The sequence below is a fragment of the Lytechinus variegatus genome, chromosome 14 (assembly GCF_018143015.1).
Source record: "Lytechinus variegatus isolate NC3 chromosome 14, Lvar_3.0, whole genome shotgun sequence".
Lineage (NCBI taxonomy): Eukaryota > Metazoa > Echinodermata > Echinoidea > Temnopleuroida > Toxopneustidae > Lytechinus > Lytechinus variegatus.
Window position 1 is genome coordinate 8,847,661 of NC_054753.1, and position 27,764 is coordinate 8,875,424.

At 36.5% G+C, this 27,764-nt stretch overlaps 1 protein-coding gene across 1 annotated transcript in view; it reads right to left on the bottom strand.

Moving 5' to 3' along the window:
- LOC121427842 (F-actin-capping protein subunit beta-like) overlaps positions 1–23,406 on the bottom strand; it is a 40,147-nt gene extending 16,741 nt beyond the window's left edge. Inside the window, exons 1-3 of the mRNA XM_041624410.1 lie at positions 23,279–23,406; positions 10,929–11,018; positions 1,660–1,781 (exon numbers count right to left, since the gene is read on the bottom strand). Coding sequence (XP_041480344.1) covers positions 1,660–1,781; positions 10,929–11,018; positions 23,279–23,389 — 323 coding nt within the window. The 5' untranslated portion in view covers positions 23,390–23,406. The remainder of the gene's footprint in view (positions 1–1,659; positions 1,782–10,928; positions 11,019–23,278) is intronic.
- Between the last annotated feature and the right edge of the window lie 4,358 nt (positions 23,407–27,764).

Sequence of the window (27,764 nt, forward strand, 5' to 3'; positions counted from 1 at the left end):
AATAGGCGGCTTCGCTATACCATACTCAACCTTCATGCCAAATTTGAAAATGATCGGAGAAGAAATGCAGCTGATAGACCGCTCACAAGGAAATCTCTGCGGCGGACGCGGCGTGACAAGGTCAACTCCATAGTATCCTCCGAACTCTGTTCGGGGGATACAATAATACTTTTTGGGAGTAATCCTCAGAGAATATTCATAATTCCCTTCTTCAGGGGTAACTTTTCACAATCAACCTATTCTACCGTTATGTGCAATAGGCGTGAACCACTTGCTATTTTACATCACTTCCTTTATAGAACAATAGTTTTCAGTGAAGCATGATCATACAATCTTGATTTGGGTATCTTTCAAATTATGCTAATTATGAGTCATACTCAAAAGTAACATAAATGCTTGGTGATTTCTCACAAACAATCATGGAATTCAATTTAATTCTTTCACTAATTTAGACAATAATACATACAGTGGTGTTTTAAAGTTAGTGAACTCCACCAGGAAATGAACATATTGAAAAATGTTCAAGTTCTATCATGTATTAATAGATACATGTATTTGATTGTGAAGTCAGATGATAAAATATTACATTCAATAAAGATTGCTTCTATGGGCTTGCAGAAAATTGTAATGTTGTTGTCTACATTTAACACTCAGCATGAAGGAGTGCGGTTGGGTTCACTATTAAACTATTACCTGAGCACAACTGTATTCAAAATCATACATGAATAACAATCATTGTAAATTGAATCATTCAAATGATTAGGGTGCCCCTAAAAGAAGCTTGATGAATAGGGCACCCAATACATTATACATAAAAAATAATAAAAGTGTAACAATACACAAATTTATACAAATAACATGAAAGAAAAAAATTCACTAAACCTACAGGGAGTTAGGGGGGGTCAGGTAAACAGTGAGAAAATTACTTATGTGATAATGGCATACGTCATTATGGATGAATTTATGAGCTTGGCTTTAAATGCAGTACATACATGTACTGCTGGAGTGCTGTAATTACATGTAACATTGAAGGTAGGAAATTCCACATTCGAGGACCAGTTGATAGAGCTAACCGTTTGAATATTACCGGGTTCTGGAATTTAAAGCGGGAACGGGTGTGTTCAATGTCGATTTTAAAATCTAAACAGCAACATGAATCATGATTGAAAACTCAACTCAAAACACTGACACAATCAGCGCCTCAGCGGTGCACTGTTCAGTGTCAAAAAATATAAAGCTGGCTATTTGTTGATTGTCTTTAAATTTCCTGCTTTAGTACGCAGTTTGAACCATCACAAGAAAGGTCAATTCTGGCACCTGCTTGTGAAGGCTTCCACTGCAAGAGCAAATTTATAAAAGACATTTAATGCCGTATACTTAATGCTTGAAGGTCGTAAAATCTAAGCTGATCGCATTTACAAACGCACCTTTCTTGCCATTTAATTTTTCTTCCAATTATGATTTGAAAGACATATAACCAGAAATGGAGGACATCGAACACACCCTCTGTTTCTCATTATATGCGTTTTGTAATCACGTTTTTAATCATGATTCATGTTGCTATTAAATTTGGAAAAAGTTGGGAGAGTTCGAGCAAATTCACAAAGCTTTCCATTTGGTTTCCTTTCTATTGATACACCCTGTACAGTGATTACTCACCTGTATGAGTCTGCATCTCTGTTATATTCACACAACAAGTAATCTTTTCCACATGTATTATCTTTAGCAATCTTGAGTGGTTGATCGACAGAAGAGAGCAGGTCCTCACATAGGTCTGGAACCTAATCACACACACACACGCAGACAAAAAAAGAGAAATATCAAATATTGAAGTTGATTAATACATGTACATGTACCCTGCCCGATGATATTATCAGGGCATCACCGTTAACAACACATATGGAAAAAAGAGTCTTGCATGTTTTTATCCCAAGACAATTTTTTGTGCCAAATTTCATGAAAACTGGTCAAAAACTGAGGAAGGAGTTTCCTTTCCCAAAGTTTTAGACAGGCTTTAATGGAAAACTGTATTGCACAAAGATACATTGATTGTGATGTGCTTAAAGCTAAATGATAGTATTTGCAGTAAAACACTAATTTTGTGAGAAAGTCTGTAAAACCAAGGTTAAGTATGACTATATCATCATGGATCTAGATCTGGTACAGTTACATAAGATGAACTTTGTGAAATTATAAAATCTAAGCGAAATATGATCACACTGAAGATCGCCAATACAGATAGCCACATGTGGGACAGTGTATTATTATTGCTGGAATAGACCCGACGGAAGTGACCGAATCGGCGCTTATTTTGCTAATTTCTCAGCAATTACACAATTTCTTCCAGAATCCTTTGGCACATATTGACACTTGGTTGGTCATTATATTAGATTCTGTAAAAAGTCATTTTGAGATCGTTACCAGAACTGGAATTTATCTTTAAAACCTAAAACGACTGGGGGGGGGCTGTGATGGCCCCTCCTTGATGCTTCAAGCAATATTTCCCTAATGCAAAAAGAAAGCGGCGCAAAATTTTTATGATTATTCTTCTTTATAGTCTCCTGCAACTTTTGACACCAAATTCGTGACATACGGGTATAGCAATGCAATGCCACATGATTTTTTACAAGACAATGTCATGCCGAAAATAGCTCATTTTTATACTTTGTGTACAAAGTCTATGGGAGATGAAATTCTTTAAAAATGTGATTTTTTTTGTTCTAATTGGTAGGCTCAATTAACTAACGGTTTGATATTTGTCAAATGGTCTGTAAACATTTCCAGTGAAAAACAATGATAATCAAAAGATGAAACAACAAAGAAATACAGTAAGGCCCCCATCTCACTAGGATGGCGATCATGGCGACCATGGCGATCTGTCTAAATCCCGCAAAGCGTAGCAGAATCGTCCTCGAATTCTATTTTTAGCCTGCGAGGCGATTGCACTACAACTTCACTGCGACGGACCTGCGCTGAAGGCGATGGTAATACGCTGGTAGTACGACGCTGCCACTCTCTTGCCACGATTTGAGGCAGATGTGATGCGCTGCTTCTGCGATCAAAGCGACCGTACAACGAGGCCCATACGCTAATTAGGACCTCAGTACGCTGGTGCTACGAATGGAACGATTGTGTTACGTTCATGATGGGCTCTTGAAACGATTTCAAGCAATCGGCATATTGATCGCGGCACATGAGACATTTTTCAGTCGATTGCCAACCTCCGACCAAGATGGATGTCCAGAATTTGGTTGGACTTATACATCTTAGCATTATACACTTAAATTAGAAGTTGAATACGAGGACCTGATACAAGGATAGTAGGAGGAGGCCAAAAAGATACTGGGTCCGATCCTGGCTGTCACTTAAGTCATAATATACAATATATATTAAAATTTCACCCAAAAGATGTCGATGAGCCTAATAGTATTATGAAGGAAGGCATCCAGAATTTCATAAAAGAGCATAAAAATGTTTTATATTTTGTTTATTTTTTTCCACAAAAGTTTGTCACTCAAAATTGTTAGGTAAATTCCTTGCAAATTTGCTTTCAAGAAGTAGTCTACTGATGTGAGAGCACTCATAAGGGGGGGGCACAATGCCAGAATCCCCATGAAGTGTGCTTTCCCAATCAATACATCAGTGATCGAATCATTAAAATTTTAATATTGTTTACTGTCACTGTAGTTAGAATTCATTCTATTTTTAAAACATTCAATTTATATATTTTTGCGGAGGTAACCCATTTCGTCATCAAGACATGCGATCGAGCGTCTTTTTTTTCCTCTCTTTCAAGCTGGCTCAGCAGTTAGATATTCATCCTCCTACTATACCTCCTTCTCCTCCTCCTCCTCTTCCTCCTCCTCCTCTACCACCACCATAACCTCTTGTTCGCTTCCTCTTGGACCGCCGGCATAACAGATAGGGCAGCTTCCCTTTTTGGTCCTTTTTCTGGGAAGTATATTTGAAAACGTCGTGGTGTCGCCTCGTAATCTGTTGAAAATGTGATGATCCGCTACCATCGGCACGTTGTTTCATAGCAGCGCAGACGGTCGCTGCTCAATCGCTGGCCAGTCATCAGCGGCGCAGCAAAAGCGCAACGCGAATGCCTGCAGCGGGCTGAGAACGTGTGCCACATGCCACCCAAAGGGAAAGCGTCGTGGTGGAAACGGTGTGAAGCGTGTCGAGCGCAAGGCAGTCGCGCGCAAGGCAGTCGCCTCGTAAACGGAAGCAGCGTAGCAGAATTGTCTTGGGAACGGGCCTGAAAAACACGGGCGATCGGTGCCGCTTTTAATGCGCTTCTACTACGCTTTGTGCGTTGGAGCTTCGTTACAGCTACGAATATGTCGTTTGTAATACGCTCTTGACTCGATTATGATGCGCTTTAGCACCTCCGCGATCTCGCTACGTAAGTTTTGAACATGTTCAAAATTTTGTGGCGACCAGGAAGATGGTGGCGATCCTTGCCGCTTCAGAAAATATCAAGGTACGACAGAGAAGATTGAAAAGATCAAGCCACGTTCAAGCTACGATATACCACGCTTTGTCGATTTTTGACGATCACAGCGGAATCGCCATCTAGTGAGATGGGGGTATAAGAGATTCTGAAAAAAAAGAAATGCATTAGCATTAGGAAAAAATTGGCTTTTGCAAGTTTTCTTTGAGAAAACCTTTATATTATAAATTACAAAGATAACATCTGGAAAAAAAAGAAAAAAAATTGGAGTAAAATTGGGTGTTGAAAATTAAAATAACTTTTTCACAAATAAATTTGCATATTTTATTCATAATGAATAAAAAAATATTATTTTCATTAATTTTTTTCAAACAAAATTGTGCATGCCAAATTTCGCACGAAAGGCACCCGAGAGCGAAAAATTGGCTTTTGCAAGTTTTCTTTGTGGAAACCTTTAAATTAGATTACAAAGATGACATCTAGGAAAAAATTTGAAGTAAAATTGGGTGTTCAAGGTCAAGTCCACCACAGAAATATGTTGATTTGAATCAATAGAGAAAAATCAGACAAGCACAATGCTGAAGATTTCATCAAAATCGGATGTAAAATAAGAAAGTTATGACATTTCAAAGTTTCGCTTATTTTTAACAAAATAGTTATATGAACGAGCCAGTTACATCCAAATGAGAGAGTCGATGATGTCACTCACTCACTATTTCTTTTGTTTTTTATTGTTTGAATTATACAATATTTCAGTTTTTACGAATTTGACGATAAGGACCTCCTTGCCTGAAGCACACAATGTTAAAATAATGGAATTCCACGTGTTCAGGGAAGAATGAAACTTCATTTCACATGACAATGACGAGAAAATCAAAATATTTCATATTTCAATCAATAAAAAACAAAAGAAATAGTGAGTGAATGACATCATCGACTCTCTCATTTGGATGTAGCTGGCTCGTTCATATACCGGTAACTGTTTTTGTGAGATGAAGCGAAACTTTGAAATGTCATAACTTTCTTATTTTACATCCGATTTTGATGAAATTTTCAGTGTTATGCTTGTTGAATTTTTCTCTTTTTATTCAAATCAAGTTTTTGTTGGGGTGGACTTGTCCTTTAAATATGAAAATATTGTTTTTCACAAATAAATTTGCATATTTTATTCATAATAAATAAAAAAATATTTTCATAATTTTTTTCATACTAGCTTGTGCGCAAATTCGGCACAATCGCACGAACAGCAGCCGAAAGCAGAATGGGGGACCATGTAATATTTACATGTATGATTGCAGTGATTGTACATGTATGTAAATGATGGAAAATATTTGAAGGATTCATTAACTAATCAAAATATACACAGGCTTTTAACTATAACATGTCTATACATGTATTTTCATGCACACAGAAAATCACATTATCAGAGCTGCTAACTTGAACGAGAACATTTCAATCTAGCTGAAAATCAGTACTTTGGTGAGGAAATCAGTATTTTCAAAGAAATCCCACAGGACAACACATATAACTATAACTTTATAAATCAGTATTTTGAATGAAATCATCAGTATTCTTCTCACTTTTCAGTACTAGTTATGGAAAATCTGTGGCTCTCTGTATTATCCAGATGGTCCATAATAGTGCATAATGTATCATTTACAATTATTAATAGAGCGATTGATGTACAGAAATCATTGAGCAGAATATGAAGAGAAATCACTCATTAGGTGGTTTCAGACCGCCTCGAAGTTCGTCAGTTCCAGGTATTCTCTGATCGGGAAATTTACCCCGATCAGAAAATACCAGGTATTTTGGTAATCTGAAAGCAAACTACGCGTAATTTCCCCGAAAGAAAATACCCGCTAAATGGTAGGTACTTGGCGAAATTACGAGAACTTTCGTGGGGATTTTTCCAAGGTCGCAGGAATAATTAATGGGTATTTTTTAGCCCAAAAAAGTTCTCGTAATTTAACGGGGATTCTTGTGATCGAGGCGGTTTGAAACCACCTATTAAGATGTAGACACACTTTAACAGAATGAAGTGATTACCAAAAGTGTCAATCTACATGCAAGGGAAGTCTAATAATGGTGTTAAAAATAATCCACAGGAAACCACTTCCAAGTTCTAATGAGGCAGTCTTTTGATACTATCATTTTATGACAAGCAATTTTGTGGTTTCGTTTATTAGAATATTCTATGTACCCCATGGTGTAGTTGTAACTGGTTTTAAAGGGCAAGTCCACCCGTTAAAAAAGGAATGATTTAAATGATACAGCCATAAAGGTATTGTACATGAGAGAGAAATAAAACTCCCTTGAAGCATAACAATGGAAATTTAATCAAAATTGGATGTAATTAACATGTAAGAGAGATATAAACATTTTTTCAATTAACTTTCAAGGTGGACTTGGCATTTAAAATAAAGGTTATTTTTTAAACAAGGCTTGACATTAGCGGTGGCCCGGTGGCCCGGGGCCACCAAAAATTCATCTCGGGCAACCATTATTGAAAAAATGTTAAGTTTTGGTGGCCCGAATCGGGCAACCAATAATTTTCAAAGTAGCGCAATTTTTCTCCCGATTTTGCATGCATTTATCAACCTTCTACAGTTAAAATTGCAAGCCAATTCGTCATGCGCCTTTTTTGTTAATCTACACACAAATACACACACACAAAGAGTGCATAGTCATGACAGTATGTAGGCCTACCGCTAGCATACAGTACCTATTATTCAGCCGGCCGCGCCGGCTGTCTGGCTGAGCTTTGCATGCATGAAACCAATGCAGCTAGCTAGCTGTGCACGAGCAGACTATTCAGACCCAGGGAGCTGCGATACGAAATGTTACTGCTAAGAAATCTTCCCCAGAACTTTGGAAATCTACGTCAGAGTCACATTTTACACCAATGAAATGCCCTTCTACAGTCCATATTACTGAAACCTGATTAATTGCAAGCATTAAAAGGAGGAATTATGACCTCTCTTTTGACTCAAAAAGACCGATTTCCAAATGCATTAATACACATAGGTGAGTACATCACAGTCCCATATGTGCATTTGTATGTATGTTGATATTTGGTTTTAATAGTTCGAAGCTGTGTCTCTTTGAGCCAAAAATAAATAGGCCGCTCTTTCTTTCTTGTTTACAAATGACTTCTTAAACCACTCTTAAGGAAGTAAATACTTTGGGAAGGCATTTCATTGATATGACATGTGATTTTTTTTCCCATCATTTTGTCAAATATAGGGAAGGAATTGTCTCACTGTTTTTTCCAGATAACTTTTGCCATTTTATTTTTTTCTTTCATTTTTTTCAGTGATTAAACCATTTATACCCCTTCCCATTGAAAATACCTGATTAAAGAACATGTTTCTACTGAATAATAATAATTTTCCCCATTTTTTGATAATTTTGTTTTATTTATTTTTCTTAAATTTTCTTTTGTTTTTCTCAAATTTTTTTTATGACCTGTTCTTTGTTTTTTTCTTTCTTCATTTTTTCTTTTGTTTTATGCAAAGTAAAATAACAGCAAGCACAATTTATATACAAGATGTACAAAGAATAGTGGTACGTGTTAGTGATTGCAGAATATTTCAGTTTGTTTTATTCATTTTTAATTAATGTTTTTCTTTATATTTTTCGGGCCACCAAACTTTATTAGTGGGCCACCAAAAAAATTATTTGAAGGTTTTGGTGGCCCGAACGGGCCACCACCAAAAAAAGTTAATGTGGAGCCTTATTTTAAACATTATAGCTTTGTAAGCAAAATTTCAAAAACATACATTACAGTGTACATGTAGGTTAAATTTTGCGAATTTGAATACACCCTAGTGAAAAAAAAGACATAAACATTACAAAACAATAGTTATCTTTATATCGATGAGGCATTTCTTAATTTTTTTTATACATGTATCAAGAGCAATTTGAGAATTCTTTTCAAATTAAAGAGGGAAAAGCTTTCTACATTTTCAGTTGAGATAGATGACCATTTCTTTCCACCGCAAGTTACATTTAACATTTCTAGCATCTCTTTCCTGTATGTAACATATATGTGCATGCAGAATACTGTATGATTTTTAAATCATCCCCAATCATGCAGAAGAAAAAAAAATATTTAACCTTTATTTTTTCCAAAAGAAAGTTTTTACCACAGCCTTGTCATTGAAACTAACAAAGCTAAATTCTCTTTTTGAAATCATAGTAAACTAACACTGTTTTATATTTTGAACAAAATAACTTGGTCACTTGTAAGATGAAATCTACCAAATGCTGCCTGGGTGAGAAAAGGGCATAGTTTTAAGACCTCCCCCCCAAAAAAAAAAATAATAATAATAAAAAATAAATAAATAAATAATAATAATAATGAATTAATAAATAAATAATAATAAATCAGAGTTCAAAGGAGACATTCCAACATACCTTTTAACCCTATCTAGGCCGGGGGGGGGGCCTCGGAGGCCCCCCCCTCAACAAATCGCGCGATATTTTCGCCGTGCGAAATTTTTTGACCGCGCCGCTCGCTGACTTTTTACTTTCAAGTCTTGCGCAACTTTTGAGACCAATTTTGCGTCACCCGGGTATGTGGTTCCGAAATTACGCGACATTATGTAAGTGCATGTCAGACCGAAAATTGCTCAAAAACGTGATTTTGTGTACAAAGTCAATGCAAATTGTGTTTTCAACCAAAATTCATAAATGTATGATTATTTTTAGTTTTGCTAGTCAAAATGTATTCATTTTATGCTTTTTATGATCACAGAAGAGTCCCCAACAAATTTCATTGAAAAAACAATGAAAAACAAAAGGTCAAAAAAACAAAAAAATACATAAGAAATTGCAAAAAACAATATAATACATAAGAAAACGATTTGATATCACAATTTTTTTCATGTACACTTGCTAAGGACACCACAAAGAGTTTCTATACCAAAGATTAGTACATTTGGAGCTTTATTTAGGGAGTTAGAGGAAAAAGTATGATTTCGCATACTAATTACGCATAAATTAGCATAATCACTTAATAACAATTCGCATGAAATAAATTACTATACAATCTTGTAGATTATGTCCAAGGCAACCCGCGTGCCAATTTTCGGCGCGATCGCGCGGTCGACGGCCGAGATCTTAGGGGGGGCCTGGGAGGCCCCCCCGGCCATAGGAACTCCCAAAATACCCCGGCCTAGATAGGGTTAAGAGTAAAATTTGATAGAATTTCTTGCAGTTTTATATTGATGTTTACTCGCTCGACCATGCTTTTCAAATTCCTGCCTTTGTTTATACAGCAAATAGCAAGACTTTTTGGTGACAAAAGCATTTTCCCATTGTTCTTCAATAATCAGATTCATGAATTAAACAATTCAAAATTTAACACAGGGAATTCCCCTAATTTTTTTTTAATCAATCAGGAAATTCATAAGTATCAGGTATGTCAGGGTTTATCAATGAATGATAAACAACCAAAACACTTGATAATTCACTAGGAAAAAGAATGTAAAGATCTAGATACAAAGTCCATAGAAAACTCTTGTGACTTACTAAAAAATACATTTATTTATAAATTAATTCAAAATTGCAGTCATTCATGCTTGACCAAAATCAATTATAATAAAAGTTAAATTCATAAATTCTGAACACTTTGCAAAAGTTTGCATATCTAATCGCTTTACAAACGTGTAATAATTATTATTACCCTGGTCGTCAGATCCTAGAATGCCCCTACACAATTTAGGTGCTGTATCCACCCCCCAGGGGAGCATTCCAACAAGACTCAATTGCTAGGCATATTGCATACATTGTAGCTTGAACTCTTTGGCATCCCACCAGGTATCCATTTAACACCTGGGTGGAGAGTGGCACTGAGTGGAGTGACACCTTGATTCCCCCATTACACCAACGCTACGTCTATGCAGTTCTCGCTACCTCAAAGAAAAATGGCCATGACGCAGTGGGAACTGCTGCAGCGTACTGAGAGCGTAGCGAGAACTGTTATTGACATGGCATAGTCTGCATGATCTCTGGAGACAAATTTTCCGCTACATGGACTTGGAACATGTCCAAAGTCCACGTAGCGGGACCGCTTTCTGATCAGTGCATAGTACTGACGCACTAAATATTGCGTACTAAATGCTCCATCGACGTTTCATAGACGTAGCGGACACGAAAAGAACAACACTAATGCACCATGAACGTATCAAGTTTCGTAGCGCATACGTAGCATGCACTGGACGATTTCATATTTTTGCGAAAACAAGGAAGTTATCGCTACGTCACTGCTATTTTTTCTGAATTTCAAGGATGTAGCGGGAACTTCCTCCAGTGTAATGGGGGCATAAACGAAGCTGGTGCCACGTTGGTTTGCTTCTGAACTTCAAGAACGTAGCAGAAACTTCACTTGGTGTAAAGGGGTATTAAGGAGGTATTAAATCAACCATCTGACTACAGACTTTGTTGGATATCTCGTAATTTTACTTACCAAGTCGATAAGGTTACTGAGATTCTTTTCTATTTCCTGTGGTGGAAGCCGCCTCATTAAATCCAAGGCACAATCAAGTTGAACATCAGCCTGTAAAAAAAAATAAGAAGAGATGATATTGTATAAAACTATAAAAGGCACTGGTTAACATTAAAGTGACTTTTAAAAATCTGAGAAGTAAGATCACATTTGCCATTTGCATCTCTGGTATGTTGTAAACAATGAAGCCCTGTAGAACTAATTAGTTTGTGTTCCAAAAGAGTGGCAGGGGTAGAGCATGGACAAAGACAATTTTCATCTGGATTATACATATTCAGGGACGTCTTCCACACCTTTTCCAAACGCAATTTGAACATGTAAAGGCCTGGTCACACCGCCGAGCATTGTTGAAGTGGTCGTGGAGCGGAGAGAAAAAATCATCACCGCTCGCTACCGTTCACCATTTTCGATTTTGATTGTTTTTATTTTGTTTTCGATTTTTTCCCAAATTTTGTGAGCGAAATTCGACCCTCTCTCCCTACCGCTCCAACAACGCTCGGGTGGTGTGACCAGGCCTTTAACAGTTTGACTGTTCACAACTTCATCTGGTAGATTATTCCATTGTGTGACAACTCTGTGAGAATACACCTTTTGTTTCAACTTTGTACGAACGCGATTCTTTTGAATCTTTAAATTGTCCCACCGTGTTCTCTCTGATCTTGGCAATGTAAAGAATTGGTCCACACTATAAAGTCATCGATACTATTTATTAATTTGAAGATGTGCAACATTGTCTGATACGTGTCTTCTATAGGCAAGTGTAGGAAGTAAGGTAGTTTCAAGATTTGAAAGTGTGTGAAGTAGTTGAGGTCCCTTTAAATGGAGTCAAAAGTTTGGTGGCTCTTCGTTGCATCTTTTTAAGCTTCTCAATGTATTTTTTGTCTATAGAATGCCATACACATGATGAATATTCTCAGATACATGTAGGTCTTTGTACAGGAGAAGGAACTACATGTAGGAATCCTTCTTGGTCAAAAGATGAAAATGTGCATCTGATCATTCCCAGTTTCCTATTTGCTGCAGCAACTACTCTTCCAACTTGCTGACTAAACTTGACCTTATCATCAAAAGTAATTCCCAAGTCCTTCTCCTCCGATACTGATGCAATGTGGGAAATCTTACCATAAAAAGGACAAGTTTAACCCTGTCGAAATATAACATGCTGTAATAATATGCTGTAACGCGCTTTGGGCCATTCTGGGAAAAGCGCTTTGTAAAAATTGGCTTTTATTATTATTCAATTGTCCATGCATTTCCACAACAACACAACGCTTATTAAAAGTGATTATTGAGCACTTTTAGAAATGTACGTCATAGAGGACTGGTACGAGGTGACGTCATTTTTTGGCCTGCCATATGCCTCAGGTCCTCACACACATCCACTATCAGAATAGAGAACCTCACCACATCCATTTTGCGGTTCTCCTAAATCATAGTGGACGTGTACGTGAGTGACGTCATTTTAACCATTCAAGCCCAGCATGATGATCAACCTTTCCCTTTTAAAACACAGTTTTCAGTGACTTTTCACAAAATTAATGTAAGTTTTACGATGCACTGTGGTTATCATATTTGAAATTGCTTTCTGACCTCCAAAATATATATCAATATATATCCTAACTCGCATAAAAAGGAATCAAAGCAAGTGAAAGGGCACATGTGCACAAGTTGCATCTGTGCATCACCCAACCAGGTCGCCAGGCGATGGTAAGCCAGATCTTCTGGGTCGGGCAGCGTGTCATGACCTGGTGGTTATTTTCCTTTTATGATTTACAAAGTGTCAAGTCACGTTAATTTGCTGATGAGAAAACATTTGCCGACCAGAACAGATGATGTATGATGATACAAACGCATTGGCTCTTCATTCACCCATATTCTAGCATTATTGCTGAGACGATCAGCGGACCTTTTGTAATCCCTAGTATAACTTTGCCTTTTCTTTGGCTTTGGTAGGCTAAGCACTGGCACTAGATTTGTGCAGTAGACATGGCCCAAAAAGTCAATATGTGAAATGGCCCCAACCGTTCTTTTATATTTTGAGAGAAGCATTAGGGACAGTGACTTTCAGCGATCGCGGAAAACGGACGGAATTCACAGAAATGGCCTTTTGAAACGGTAAATCATGGAAAACATATTTTTCCTCAAAAATTACTCCACATTCTCGACAAAATTTGAATATTAAATGGCCACAAAACACGATCTCACTTCACCACAATCACGACAATCCACACATCCTGACTGCTCTTCACTCCTTCACACTCGATCATAACCCTCGCCCCGGTCCTTTCGTGTCGCTCTGGTGGGGTACGGTCGATGGGCTGTATCGAAATCATTTACATGCTGGTCATGCTTTGCTGCCCTCTACGTTTGAAGATGTACAGCACGATCTTGAAATCCAAAATGGCGGATAGAACGAAATCGTTGACTGCTCGAAACGATGTCCAAAAACCCACAAAATTATCAATAAAAATTTCACTTAACCATGAAATAATGCTACAAATGTGAAAGTTGAGGATGTAGTCAAGTTAAATATGTTTGTCAAAATATTTTTTGTACCCCATCCGATTAGAGCGGATTCTACTGCGTTGTTGGTACAGTGGCAGATACAAATTTTGACCAGCTTGAGTGCTAACTTGTGTTATTGCTACTGAATGGGTAAACGGAATCATTGTTTACTAATTTCTTATGTACACAAAGTCTATGGGGAAACGTAATTTCCGTTTTCTGACATACTGAAACAGAATTTAAGATTTTCTGAAACGGAAAAGGCAATTTTTGAAATGGAAAAACACTTTCCCTAAACCATGTAGTTACATGTAGAAACATGTCACATTTTCTGACAGCCAAGTTGATGACATGTTTCCACAACTCCTCTCAGAGTCCCACAGTCCTACATGTAGGTCAGCTTAAAGACTTTAAAATGCCCATTTCTAGCCACTAGCCCGCAAAGTACATAGGGACCAGTATGCATACATGCATTTTCCAGCACATTTTAAAGAGTATTTAACCTTTATTTTTCACTATTTAGGAAATTTTGAGGTAAGTTTCGAGCAATGCCTGTGATAATAATGCTAATAAACTAGTACTTTAAATAAAAGAATATATTACTCTCCAAAAATTGGGCATTTATTTTTCTGACTAAATAAACCGATGCCATTGGGAATTACACACACTTTAAATTTTGACGGAATAACGCCATATTTTGGTATGTATCCAACTTTTCCTCCTTAAATCTCTTAGATACATTTTAGATAATTCTTGACACTAAGTAAACCTCCATATTTTTTTTCAATTTTAGTGGAGGGAACTTTCCTTTTAAAGATCTAGCCATAAATCATGAATTGAATTGAATTTATTACAGAACGTCACTGGCAATTGCCAACATTTTGTTCAAAACAAGAAATATATATAAACAGATAAACAAAAACAAAATAGTATTTTTTGTCAAAACAAAACAAAAACAAAATCAAAACAAAACATAACAAAACAACTTATACATACAAATATACACTATAAACATAGGCATTAATCGGGTACTCATTTTAACAATGAGTAAAATAAAAACTGGGGCCGATTGCACGAAAGGGTCTTTCCAAGGACCGTCTTTCGTGTCGCCCATCTTTTATGATACGCTACAAGCGGGGTGTTTCTGAAATTTATGATAAATAATAAGATTCGTTAGCTTGCGTTTAAATCAAATTTTATACAATTTCATGATATATCACATCATTTTAAAAAGAAATATTTTGTTTATTTTAACGGACGAATGAAATGTTTGCAGATGATTTATTTAAAATACGTTTCCACATGGCGCATCATAAAAGATGGGCGACACGAAAGACTGTCCTGATGTCCAAGAAAGGACAAGGAAAATAAAAGTAAAGTGGGAGAGGAAAGGGAAATAAAGAGGAAAGAAGTTCGAAAATAGAGAGGGCAGGAGAGATGGGATACAACTTCATTTCAAACATTTCTACGATATCATTTTAAAACAAGAATTCATTTAAAAACCAAGAGAAATGTTATGAAAAGACAGGGAAAACTCGCTTTTTTTATGCGCCATCTTGTGTACTGTCGCCAAGCGAAAGACAATGAAATCAAGATTGCCACATAAACACGATGGCAAGTTTTCCCTGTCTTTTTATAACATTTCTTTCATTTTTTAAATTAATTTTTGTTTAAAAATGACATTGATAGCAAAGTAATGTCTGAAATGAAGATATATTCCATTTACGTGATTTAGGGCTAGATCTAGACCCCTATTTAGTATTAGGATAAAAGTAGTTAACTCGGAGGCACTCAAGGGTTCAAATCGTCTCGTGTGTGAAGGATTCATATGTACCGGTGCACGCGAATCTTTCACACCCTTTTTACTAAAATAACTATGACTTTACATCGTAGCTAAGCATTATATTTGAGCTATGACACTTACCGAACCATATGGATCGTTTGTTGAATTCTCTTTGCTGTTTTTTTAAATAAAATAAGAGCATTTTTCGTGATCTTCACGTAGATGCCTCTTGATCAGCGTTGATATCAACTTTTGCCTAAAGAGGGCGCGCGATATTATTTCAAAGTCGGTAGGCACTTAAGAACCAAGTTTGAAAGGATACTCGTAAAATTATGTCACTCTCGCCGATGAATATTCATTAGATCGTGGTCGTGCGTGTTCAATACACACTGAGTGCATGCATGCAGAGAGTTTTTATTGAACACGCACGACCACGATCTAATGATTATTCATCGCGAGAGTGACGTAATTTTACGAGTGTCCTTTCAAACTTGGTTCTTAAGTGCCTACCGTACCTTTGTTTACGGTGTTGCAAGCTAGCTGCATTCTAGGCAATCAGCATTATTTTCTTGCTCGTTCAATCCACTTTCATCATCATCTTGTCAAAAGATGGCGTACTTTACCAATAAGTATATACATGAGATGCAACCTGTTGATTTTTGGTACAATTTCCTATTATGCGCTGACGACTTGAATTGAGAATGTTCGATACGAAAAATTGCTTTTCGATTGTTGTTTGCGTACTTTCCACCGCAGTATTAAGGACGGATCGAACGGAGTATCCTGGTAGAGACTTGGAGGTAAGCGATAAAAACACTTTTATAAATAATTTCCAATTCATTAAAAAAAAAAGTTAAATCATAAAAACAAATTTCCATTAGTGGAGAAATACTGGAATGTTTGGCGTTTTTCATTCCCTCACATTCGTGTGATGAATGAAAACGTCAAAGTCCACTATGAAACCACATGCGTTGTGCGAGGTTAGTATTACTAACCATGCTAACCTCTCATGTTGTGTGAGTGACTCGGAGGCGAAAGCTTCAGGTTTTTTGACGGTTCATGGAGATGAATGGGAAGAAATTCCTGGATCCGTCGAGAGTTAAGCATACGTTAGTAAATGATTTGGCCATTCCGTGCTTTAGGAAACTGGACACTTATTTGAACCGGGATCTACCTTACCATGATATTCTAAAGAAATCCTCGCTTCAACAATTTTCAAAAGATCTGATGCGAAACCTTTTGTTCCCGATGCGAAACTCTCCACACAGAGCAGTCGCTTCTGGTTCCTTGCTCCTCACACAATATTCTATTGAACGACTTTTACAGCGAGGGACGGTTTTTCAATCGACACCAAAATATAAATTAAAATCATTATTTAACAAGGTTTAACAAGCTAGTCGTAAAAAATAGGACACCAAAATTAAAAGTACAATCATTAGTTAACAAGGTTTAGCAAGCCTTAATTTACTCGTGAAATAGGACACCAGTCTGTAGAAACGCACGGAGAAACTCTCCATAGACTTGTACACAGTGGACACCTATTTCAATTCAATTTCAATTCATTTATTTTCTCTTTCAATCTTTTTACATTTACAATGATAGTTCAATAGACATATTTACAAAATATAATACATAAATCATTTCTATAATACAATAATGCTATGAAATCGAAAGAGAAGGAGACCAACTAAAAAGCAGAGCTTGTAGGGTGGAGGCCCCCTTTCATAAGTAGATTTCATGAATAAAAATATGATAAAATAAAGAAATAAACAATACATAATACAATGAATAAAAAATAAACAAAAATAAAATAAATAAAAATAAAAATTAATGAATCAGTATACACTGTATACAGAAATCATAAAACGATTAAACATATATACAAAGAGAAATTAATAAACACATTTACATATTAAGTTCTGAGTTACATAACTTTGTGGAAAAAAAACGATAATCTAATATGAATCCAGAAGATATTTTTTCAGTTTTCCTTTGAAATTTTGTATTGAATTACATTGTATAATATCCTTTGAAAAAGAATTCCATAATTTTGGACCAGTAAAAACAAATGTCTTCTGTGCAAACGATGTTCTATTCAGAGGTAAATGAAAGGAACTCGCCTGGCGAGTAAAGTGCTTATGAATTGTATTATTTTTTACAAACATATTATTAAAAGGTAACGGTAATTGTTTATTAATAAACTTGTACATTAACTGTCCGAGTTGAAAAGAATCAATCTTTAACCTTCAAGACTTTATTTTTCAAAAACAGAATATTTGTATGTGCCCTGAATTCTGCATGACTAATAATACGAATCGCTCTTTTTTGTAATATAAAAAGTCTATTAATTTGAGAATTCGCTGCGTTACCCCATGCAACAACTCCGTAATTCAGATAAGGTAAAATTAACGTTGAATATAATGATAACAAAATATAATGGGGTAAGAAGTGACTTAATTTTCTAATGACACCAATATTGCGAGCAATGATTTTACAAATATTATCAATATGTGTTTTCCAAGAAAGTTTATCGTCAATGAACAGTCCCAAAAATTTAGTAGATCGCACTCTTTGAATAACAGTATCATTTAAAATTACATCTTTTGGTACAGTCGTAATCTTGTTGCTAAATAGCATGTAGCTAGTTTTTGCTAGGTTAAGAGAGAGTTTGTTAGCTGTTATCCATTTAGAAACATTTTTTAGTTCGTCATTGAATATTTGCGTCAATTGATCTGGGTCGGGGTGTGATAGAAATATATTAGAGTCATCATTAGAGTCATCATTAACTTCTCATTGACATCCAACCACCAATTAACAAGGTTTAACAAGCCTTAATTTAGTCGTGAAATAGGACACCAAAATACAAATCAAAATCATAATTTTAACAAGAGTAAACAAGCTTTAATATAGTCGTGAAATAGGACACCAAAACAAAATAAATCACTAGTTAACAAGGTTTAGCAAGCCTTAATTTACTCGTGAAATAGGACACCAGTCTGTAGTAACGCACGGAGAAACTCTCCATAGACTTGTACACAGTGGACACCTATTTCCCCACGTAATTTCTCATTGACATCCAACCACCAATTAACAAGGTTTAACAAGCCTTAATTTAGTCGTGAAATAGGACACCAAAATACAAATCAAAATCATAATTTAACAAGAGTAAACAAGCTTTAATATAGTCGTGAAATAGGACACCAAAACAAAATAAATCACTAGTTAACAAGGTTTAGCAAGCCTTAATTTACTCGTGAAATAGGACACCAGTCTGTAGAAACGCACGGAGAAACTCTCCATAGACTTGTACACAGTGGACACCTATTTCCCCACGTAACTTCTCATTGACATCCAACCACCAATTAACAAGGTTTAACAAGCCTTAATTTAGTCGTGAAATAGGACTCCAAAATACAAATGAAAATCATAATTTAACAAGGGTAAACAAGCTTTAATATAGTCGTGAAATAGGACACCAAAAACAAAATAAATCACTAGTTAACCTGAGTTAACAAGGTTTAGCAAGGAGCAAGCCTTACATACATGCGCACGAGCGACTAAATAAAGCTATATGATGACATATCAGCCGACGAGAGATTGAGAGCTCGAGTACGAGTAGAAGGAGCTACCGCGGCGAACCGAAACTGAGCCTTAAAGGATACACACAAAGAAAATTCACGAAAGTGATGATTATAGACAAATTATATATGAATGGAAAGGTCTTGTCTTTTTATACACAAATATGTCACTAAAAAGTCCTACAGATGTTGTGGAAATGCAAGAAATGAAATTAATAGAGACCCTTCTCAGCCCCCCAGCCGCCCCCAGGCAGACATTCACGCGATCGAAAACAGTCGAGAATAATGACGTCACATGATCGACTACACACTATCTCTCTGTGCATAATACACTGATAAACCTTCCTGGTCTCTATTTTTCTTCGAATTTACCGTTTTCTTCATGTGTTGTGATATCCGATTTCGACATCTTCAGACTATAAGAGAACCAGAACTGTGTTACTTTGTCCATTTTTATTGAATTATGAACTGGAAAGACCGATTTTGTCCACTCGACAGTCTTCGTTGTGTTGCTCTGATTCCAAGCTGTACGGTCCCATTCACTTGCTGCCGATGCAGGTTATTTACGCTGTTTGATCCAGTCAAAAGTCAAGGTAAGCATGTTTGGAAACTGTAGTCTGTAGCCGTACTTGTTCTGACGATGCATTCAGGTCAGATGACAGATACAGATCTGATATAATTTTAGAATCATGCATTTTGGCATGACTACTATTAAAATTAAAAAGTCTTTATTTTAGAAATAATGTTTTTGCACAATTCCAGCAGATTTTTCTTCACAAAGACTTCAGTCAGATTTCTAAAATTCTAAATAAACTGGTCAGGACTCAGGCGATTAAATTGTTTAGGAGCATTGGCATGGACCATGGCTGAAAATATGCTGTTTCAGAGGAATGTTTGGCATTATCGTAGTTTTTGTCACCATCGTAGTTTTTGTCACCAGTCCATTCACTGCCGTTTATTTCGTCAACGGCGGTGATCCACTCCCATTGACTTTGTACACAACGAGCGCACAAACACCAAATTTCACGATAAGGCCGAATGTTTTCACGATAAGGCCAAATGTTTAAGTTTTTATTATACACAGGTCTATTACCCAATGCGTTCATGCTCAGGAGGGCCCTGTATCGTATACATCCAGATACACAGAATTATATCACCATAATGCCGATGTCATGAAGCAAGACAAATTTTCAGCAGTGGTTACCCTGATCATGCTGATTCCTGGCCAAAACTAGAGTCTGGTGTTTCTTTCTGATTAGAGTGCTTCTACATATGAATGCGTAGTGCCTTCAACATAAAACAATGAAGATAAATGCACTCTTTGTAATAACACAGAGTACCGTACCTCAAGTGATTCACTACCGCTAAGCGGTAAGTAGAGTGGGGCCTACACAAACATCACTTGAGCGTTGAGGTAGAGCACCAGTGTTCTGAGTGGAATTTTTCAGGTGTCTAAACCTACTATTATTTGTTGTTGACCGGGAATTACATGCCACCGCACGTCGTCAATCATCAAGATAATGAAATTCATACTTTGATTTGATTATTTAAATTATTTCTTTATTTTTTCTCTCTTCTACACACAGATCTGCACACTTGCTGACTCTGGTGACTTCTGGTCTCTGCTCGCTACTTCAATCTGGGAGATTCCATCATGTCCTCTTACTGATTTGGATATAGCCATTTTTTTCTTCATTCTTTCCAGGAGCTACGATGCAAGTTTTGGACTGATAATGATGCAACAGAAAATTTATGTTTATCGATCTTGGAAACGATTTTGAGCACAGTTTTGGAGAGAACTAAAAAAATTGACTTGGACATGAATACAGCTTGTCGAAAATAAGAACACACAACTTAAAACGAAAAAAACAATTTTAATGTTATTAGGGCATTTTGCAAGAAATTTTCTAATCAATCACACGTCCCAAATCAAGGGTAAGTCCTTTGATTAAAGACAAACATGTACATGTAGTTGAACTGCTATTGCAACTCGACCTTATTACGCTTGAATTTGAATTTAAGACTTACGCTTGATTTGCAATGGAACATAAGTTTCTTGCAGTGCCCCATATTTGTGTTTTGTTATCAGATATCTAACGTGCTGATTTTTCTCGAAAGGTATAATATATTTGTCCTTTTAAACGAAATGAATATGGGTACGCCTTTTAATTGTTTTCCACAATATTTATTGCATGTACATGTATGAACAGAAGTGAAATATTTATTGTGAAGCACTGAATGTTGTGTGCTGTTGTGTGATGGTTCATCATTTTTTTTTGTTCTAAGACTGTAAGCCTGGTGGGTGTGAGGAAGTGGCCTGGATGAAAGACAAGTGAACATGTGCCCAATTACAGATTTGCATATTTTAAGACAATTTTGTTTCTGGATAAATATTGCTATGCATTCCCTACATTAAGAGTAAAGGAGAAGTCCACACAATCAAAAATTCATTTGAATTTAAAGAAAAATAAGATATTGCAGGAAATTTCATGAAAACTTTGATTCAAATTTATATAATTACTACTCTAACATTGAGAAATTTTGCCTAATTTATAAAACGATGATATGCTCATCTGTGTCGATGTGCAAATTACACTAACCGTTATGTCACACGCACTAAGTTCTTTTGTATTTTGTTGTTTGATATATTTACATGACATGTAGATTTGATATTTAATTTTCTATTTATTTTCTGAAAAATTTTCAGAGGGATTTTAATTCCTCCAAATAACATTTAGAGTTACAGTTCCGTAAATGTAACCTATTGTGTTCGGATGAAGAAATTCCTATACTCAAATCTGCAAAGAATTAAAAAACAAAATGCCACAAAAAAATTAGAAACGAATGTGATGTGAGTGCCACACTAATTTGCATATCATTGTTTTGTGACTGTTTTGAGTAAAAACAGCAAGGGAAATTACTCTATTCAAATAATTTTTAGTTGATGTGGACTTGACTTTTAACTCATCCTGTACCCCTCCCATCCCAAATAAGAGTAGAATCTAATCAAGAACTTGAAATCAAAAGCAGCAATTAAATAAGATTTGATAAATACAGGTCTGAATGGGATTTCACAAGAAAAAAAAGCTGGGTAGGGACGAGAAGGAATAAAAAAAAATAACCAAGTTAACCCGAGTTTTGAACCAGGGTCCTCGCACACGACAAAACGATGGCCAACACGTTTGGCCACAGACTATTCCCTACATTGTGGTGTGCTTTTAAGATATATGAAACAAAGTCCGCTCGCCGCTGTGGGCTAATCATGTTTCGGCAATTCAACTGCAATTTCAATCATTTCGCGATGGATATTGCCATGTTATTTTGTGGTTCCTGACTTTGTTACGTAATGAAATTTCATAATTTTTTTTCAGTCGTGACGAAGAATGTCTATGCTTTATATTGATTATAATATCAATTTGTCGCAAGTGTGATTTCTAAGTGAAAATATGCTTTGTTTATTCAAATATATTTCTTGAAAAAAAATCATTTTTTCTAAGCTAAATATCGGTTACCAAAATACGTTAAATGTGCACTTTATTTCACTGTTCAGTAAATTCAAACTTTTATCTATATAACAAGACCAATCTTGTGAGGAATAAACAATTCTAAGAGCAAAAAACGCTGATTGGAAAGATCGTCTTCAATGGGCTGCTGTCAGCTCAGCTGCTCACGCTCATTGTGTGACGTCACTCAGCTGGAGCTCGCAAGAGGACCGATGGAAGGCAGAAATATGGCATGAAAATAAATCATTTTTGAGAGCTGATTTCTGCAAACTCTAATGACTATTTTGAAAAGTGAAGTTATATATCTGATTAGTAATACTTCGCCTTTACAATGATGACCACAAAAAGGCATTATAAAATACTTTGGATTCTTCGAATGTCTCCTTTAAATAAAGGAGGACATGTTTTTCATTTGGTAAGTGTCCGGGGGAATTAGGAAACTGGACACCTATTTCACGATAATGCCAATGATTTTTACTCTCTAGGAGCCTCCTGGCCATGGGTTCATTTCATGTCGCATGCGAAGGAATATCAAATGCACGCTTACACATGCAAATCTGTCATGGGGCTAGCGGCTTAAAGTTTTGCCCAAATAAATTAAGTTAGAATTTCACATTGTGCCACTCATTCATTAAGATTAAGTAGGTTATTAGATAAAGAATCGGCACCTAATAATCATATGTTCATGAAATAGTTTTCCTTAAATTGAGGATTTGTGAAGTGTCTTTTTTTTACTCAGCTCAGCCTCGGCTCAGCCTCGGCTCAGCTCAGCTGGTACCCGGTAGTCTCACCTCCCCCTGCAAATTTGTCAACGTGTGGGACTGACTTTGCAGTAGCGACTCCAAATAACCAGCGACGAAATAACAGTTATTTCATACAATCACAAAGAAAAATGGAAATAAATAAGATAAATATATTGAAGGTTCTTTAAGCTTCACTTACCATCTTCTTTGTTGAATTTGTCCTCTCAGAAATAGATAATGACTCTTTGTTTTTGTTACAGTCGCCGCTCTCTTCCGTGTGAACCCTCCCAAAATGGCAGAATAAGTACATCCGGGCTTTTCAAATAGGGACGCCCTCCCAGTGGTTTTCCTTATTTGGCAAAAATACCAAAGGACCTTTGCATGAATATTCAAGACGAAACTCTACATTAGTTTTAATTGTCGAAGAGTTTTTATTGATTTTAGATTATTTCTTAATATCTACAACAAATCATCAGCTAATAATTAATGATCAACCAAGTTAAGGAAATTCCTTCACCTGTATGGAAAATCCCGGGAGAGAATGAGCGAATTACTTCTCATCACCCTCATTCTACACCCGGAAGTGTTTGGCTAGAATTTATCAATCAGATAAAAATCTGTGTATACTTGATTTCAGCGAACGTAAATTCCCCTTATCTTAATTTAATTACCACAGTATTTTAAGATAGTACCACGTAGTGATAAAGGAATTTCCACAGTTAAAATGAAATACATGTCATTTTCACCAAACTTTGCAGATAATAGTGACATTATGTTTTTGCATTTTGGCTTATTATGTCATAATAAGCCAAAATGCAAAGATGTACGTGGATATAAAAAGGATAGACATGAAAACAAGGGATCACAATGTTGATTTATTTCACCGCAAAAACACATGCAAATTCAATTAGATTTTTCAAAAATGAGAGTCGATTCCACTGAAGATGGAGTTAGTATACTAATGATGAGGTCCCCGGTTTTGGCGGATTCAATGCAAACATATTATACCCCCAAACACTTAGTTTCTCCTGGAAGAATAAACGAAAAATATTTCAGAGGACGATGGGCTTAATTATTTTTAAAAGGGCCACCAGCTAGACTATTACCCTATGTATATGTCGGCTAATATCCTATTCTCTGGAGAATAGATAAAGCGGACTTTGTGCGTTCCCCCCCCCCCAAAAAAAAAAAGGGAGAGAGAAACTTTATGGGGCCAAGAGTGAAATATATTCTGTCGACTATAGGTCAAAATCTATCAACTGGCAATATATTTTTCGTCCGCTAGCAAAAGTTTGGGCTTAATTATTGCACCACTGTGGCCGGGGGGGGGGTCGCTTACATTGACGAGTGGATACCATATGCGCGACCAAAAAAAAACACGTAAAGAGGATGTCTTTTTCAAGATATAGGCACGTTATGTACATGTACGTAACGTAATAAGGGTGTCAAAAACACTAAAATAATGAAAAATGGTTTTATTTCGCTAGGAAATTAACGTGTTTAGGGTCAAATTTGCGAGGCTATGACCAATCAAGACTAAATTTTTTTTATAAAGGGTGTATTTTTTGCCCCAGATGTCAACACTAGTTAAGGGTACGATTTGCGCGAGTTTGGCTGTATACTAAACCCAATGATGTAGGTAAAGGCAAAAACCGACGACCGACGTCCGTGTTTGAAATATCATATAGGCGGATCTGGCCCGACGGCCCCCCCCCCCCCCTCGGCCCCCTTAGTGGCGGGGCAAAAAAGGAAAAAAAGGAAAGAAAGAAAAAAGGAAGGAAAAGAAAAGAGAAGAAAGAAGAAGAGGAAGATGAGTGAATAAAATGAGAGGAAGACTTAGAAAAAATATTTCATGTCACTATATAAATTTTTCGCTCGCGCTTCGCGCTCGCATTGCCTGTTAAGTGATTCACAATCTTGTTCAACACAGAGCTTAAATATCAAGTTTGGAAGTCAATATACGAAACATATTTCTCCTCGGAAATTGAACTTTCATTAATTTGTGTGATTTACAAATATATCAGGTACCTTTTATTTTCATGTATTCCATAAAGTTGTCAAAGTATCCCTTTTCAGGTCTAATTGTCAAAACGTATCAGCTAGCGCTGGCATGCTTGCATTTTGGTTGGTGGGTATGTCTTAATATTGATTATATAACAAACTAACTAAAATCCCCTTTTCCCAGTGGCAGTTTATCAAACATGTCGGCTCGTGATTTTCGCTCTCATTAATGGTTAAAGATTTATCAACTGATTACTGATGCACCCTATTCATAATAAAAAAAGTGCTTGAAATGTAGTATTATGCATTAATGAATAAGATATCAATTTAATAATTGAATTGTCCCTTTTGTTTAATCTCGCGCTTTGCAAAATGAAAAGGAAGTCATCATATTCATATAATAACATGTCCTAAGGATGTCACGGTCCTATGTCTCAAACTCAAAGTAATAATGAAAAATATCAGCTCTTTATCAGGAGCGATTTATATTAACCTTACAATTTACCTACAAAGTGCTTGAAATATAAAGTTGAAATTAACCCCCCTTTTTCAGATCGGAATATCAAATATTTTCTCATCCCTATCAAATATTTCTCACCCTTATAAAATTTAAGCTCGCGCTTTGCGTTCCTTTTTATTTTCATGATAAAAGATGTATTTAGAATGCCTAGATTATAGGTCTAAATCTGAAACACGCGCGCATGTTCATTCAATTATCCAGTTTCAGATCACAATATCAAAAGTTTTCTGCTCGCCCTTTGTGCTCGAATTATTAATGGAGGAAGACCCCCCCCCCCTTCTCACCCCTTTCATGATTTGCAAAGCATGAACAGAGTGTCCCGTTCTAGGTCTAAATCTCGAATTTTTCCTCTCGCGCTTCGCGCTCGCATTATTTGATTGTTGAAATATGTAATTTCTTCATGGCTAAGTGCAAGCAGTCCTTAAAAGGCACTTTTCGATCAGTTCAAAACGTATACAAACATTTTCTGCTCGCCCTTTGTGCTCGAATTATTAATAAAGGAAGATCCCCCCCTTCTCATCCCTTTCATGATTTACAAAACATGAATAGAGTGTCCCGTTCTAGGTCTAAAACTAGAATTTTTCCGCTCGCGCTTCGCGCTCGCATTATATGATTGCTGAAATACGTAGCGTCTTCATGGCTAAGCAGTCTTTAACGGGTAGGCCTACCTTTCCGATCAGTTCAAAACGTATAGCAAACATTTCTCCTCGCGCTTCGCGTTCGTAGTAATTTTTGCAAGCACATTTTTTTCAGAATATTCAAAGTTTAGGAAAAAATACATACAATTAAAAAAAAATTGCCAGCGCTTCGCGCTCGCATTATAAAATAAGGATTATATTTTTATGTTGATATATAGAATAAAGCTAAGAAGTGACTTATAGGACTACCCCCTTCAAAGAAACAAACAAAAAATCATCTTCGAGCGGCCGATCGGGAAAAATATGGCTGAAAAAAAATCCGCCGCCCCCCCCCCCCCCCCCCTATTGGCGAAGGCTGGATCCGGCCCTGATATCGCTGTACTTGTTTGGGAGTATAATTCAGGTATTACTTTCCAATATAGTAACGTGTTTTTTTCCCCAATACTTGTTAAGGGTATGGTGAAAATAATTAGGGTGCTTTTTGAGATCTCATGGTCGCGCATGGTATCCACTCGTGAAATGAAATCCAAAATGAAAATGAAAATTCATAATTTATTGTTCAAAATAGACATGAAATGAAATACTCCGAAAATTTGCTTTGCCCAATAGATCGTAGGCCCGGCAACCACTGTGCAGCGCCAGATCGACGAGGCTCTACAGGGTAGCAGCAACTCCCATCTTTTAACGTCTTTTGGTCTGACGCGGCCGGGGTTTGAACCCCCGACCTCCCGGTTGTGAGACGGACGCTCTAACAACTGAGCCAACACACCGGTGGCCCCCCGGTGGAAGTGGCCCCGGGCACTGTGCTCTATATTATCATTTTAATTTTTTTAATGAATCCATGTATTTCAAAAAAAACTCTTCAATTTGTTCATAGATAGCCCATATTTATAGGCCTCTGTGTTATTCGGTTAACGTTGAATGAAACGAATGTGATATATTGTATGCCTTCATTGTATGGAGACTCCAGACAACTCGAGGTGTAATTCAGCTAAACATTTTAGACACAGTGGCGTAGCTAGGATTTTTCCTGGGGGCACTGGGGGTCCTTGCTTTTTAATGGGGGAGGGGGCAACATATTTTTTTCTCTGTGTGTATGTGTCACAGGGGCGGATCCAGCAGAGACACCAGGGGACGGTGGGGCCAAAAATTATTTTCACTCATATTTTCCCCGATCGGCCGCTCAAATTGTTTGAAGGGGTAGTCCTTACAGTCACTTCTTAGCTTTAATCTTATAAAATAACATAAATATGAAATAATCTCAAAAGCTCTACATAAAAAGTTTTTTTTTTTTACTTTCATGTATTTCGTCCTGAACATTTAATATTCTGGGCAATGTTTATGGTCCTGAACAAAATGTAGGCCTAACTATGAGCTGCGAGCAGAAATTTTCAATAAACGTTCTGGCCTGATAAAAACTGTTTGCAGTTAGCCATGAAGACGATACATATTTCAGCAATTAAAAAATGCGAGCCTGAAAATTTTTGACATTCCGACCTAAAAAATGTCATTCTCAGCACTTTTTG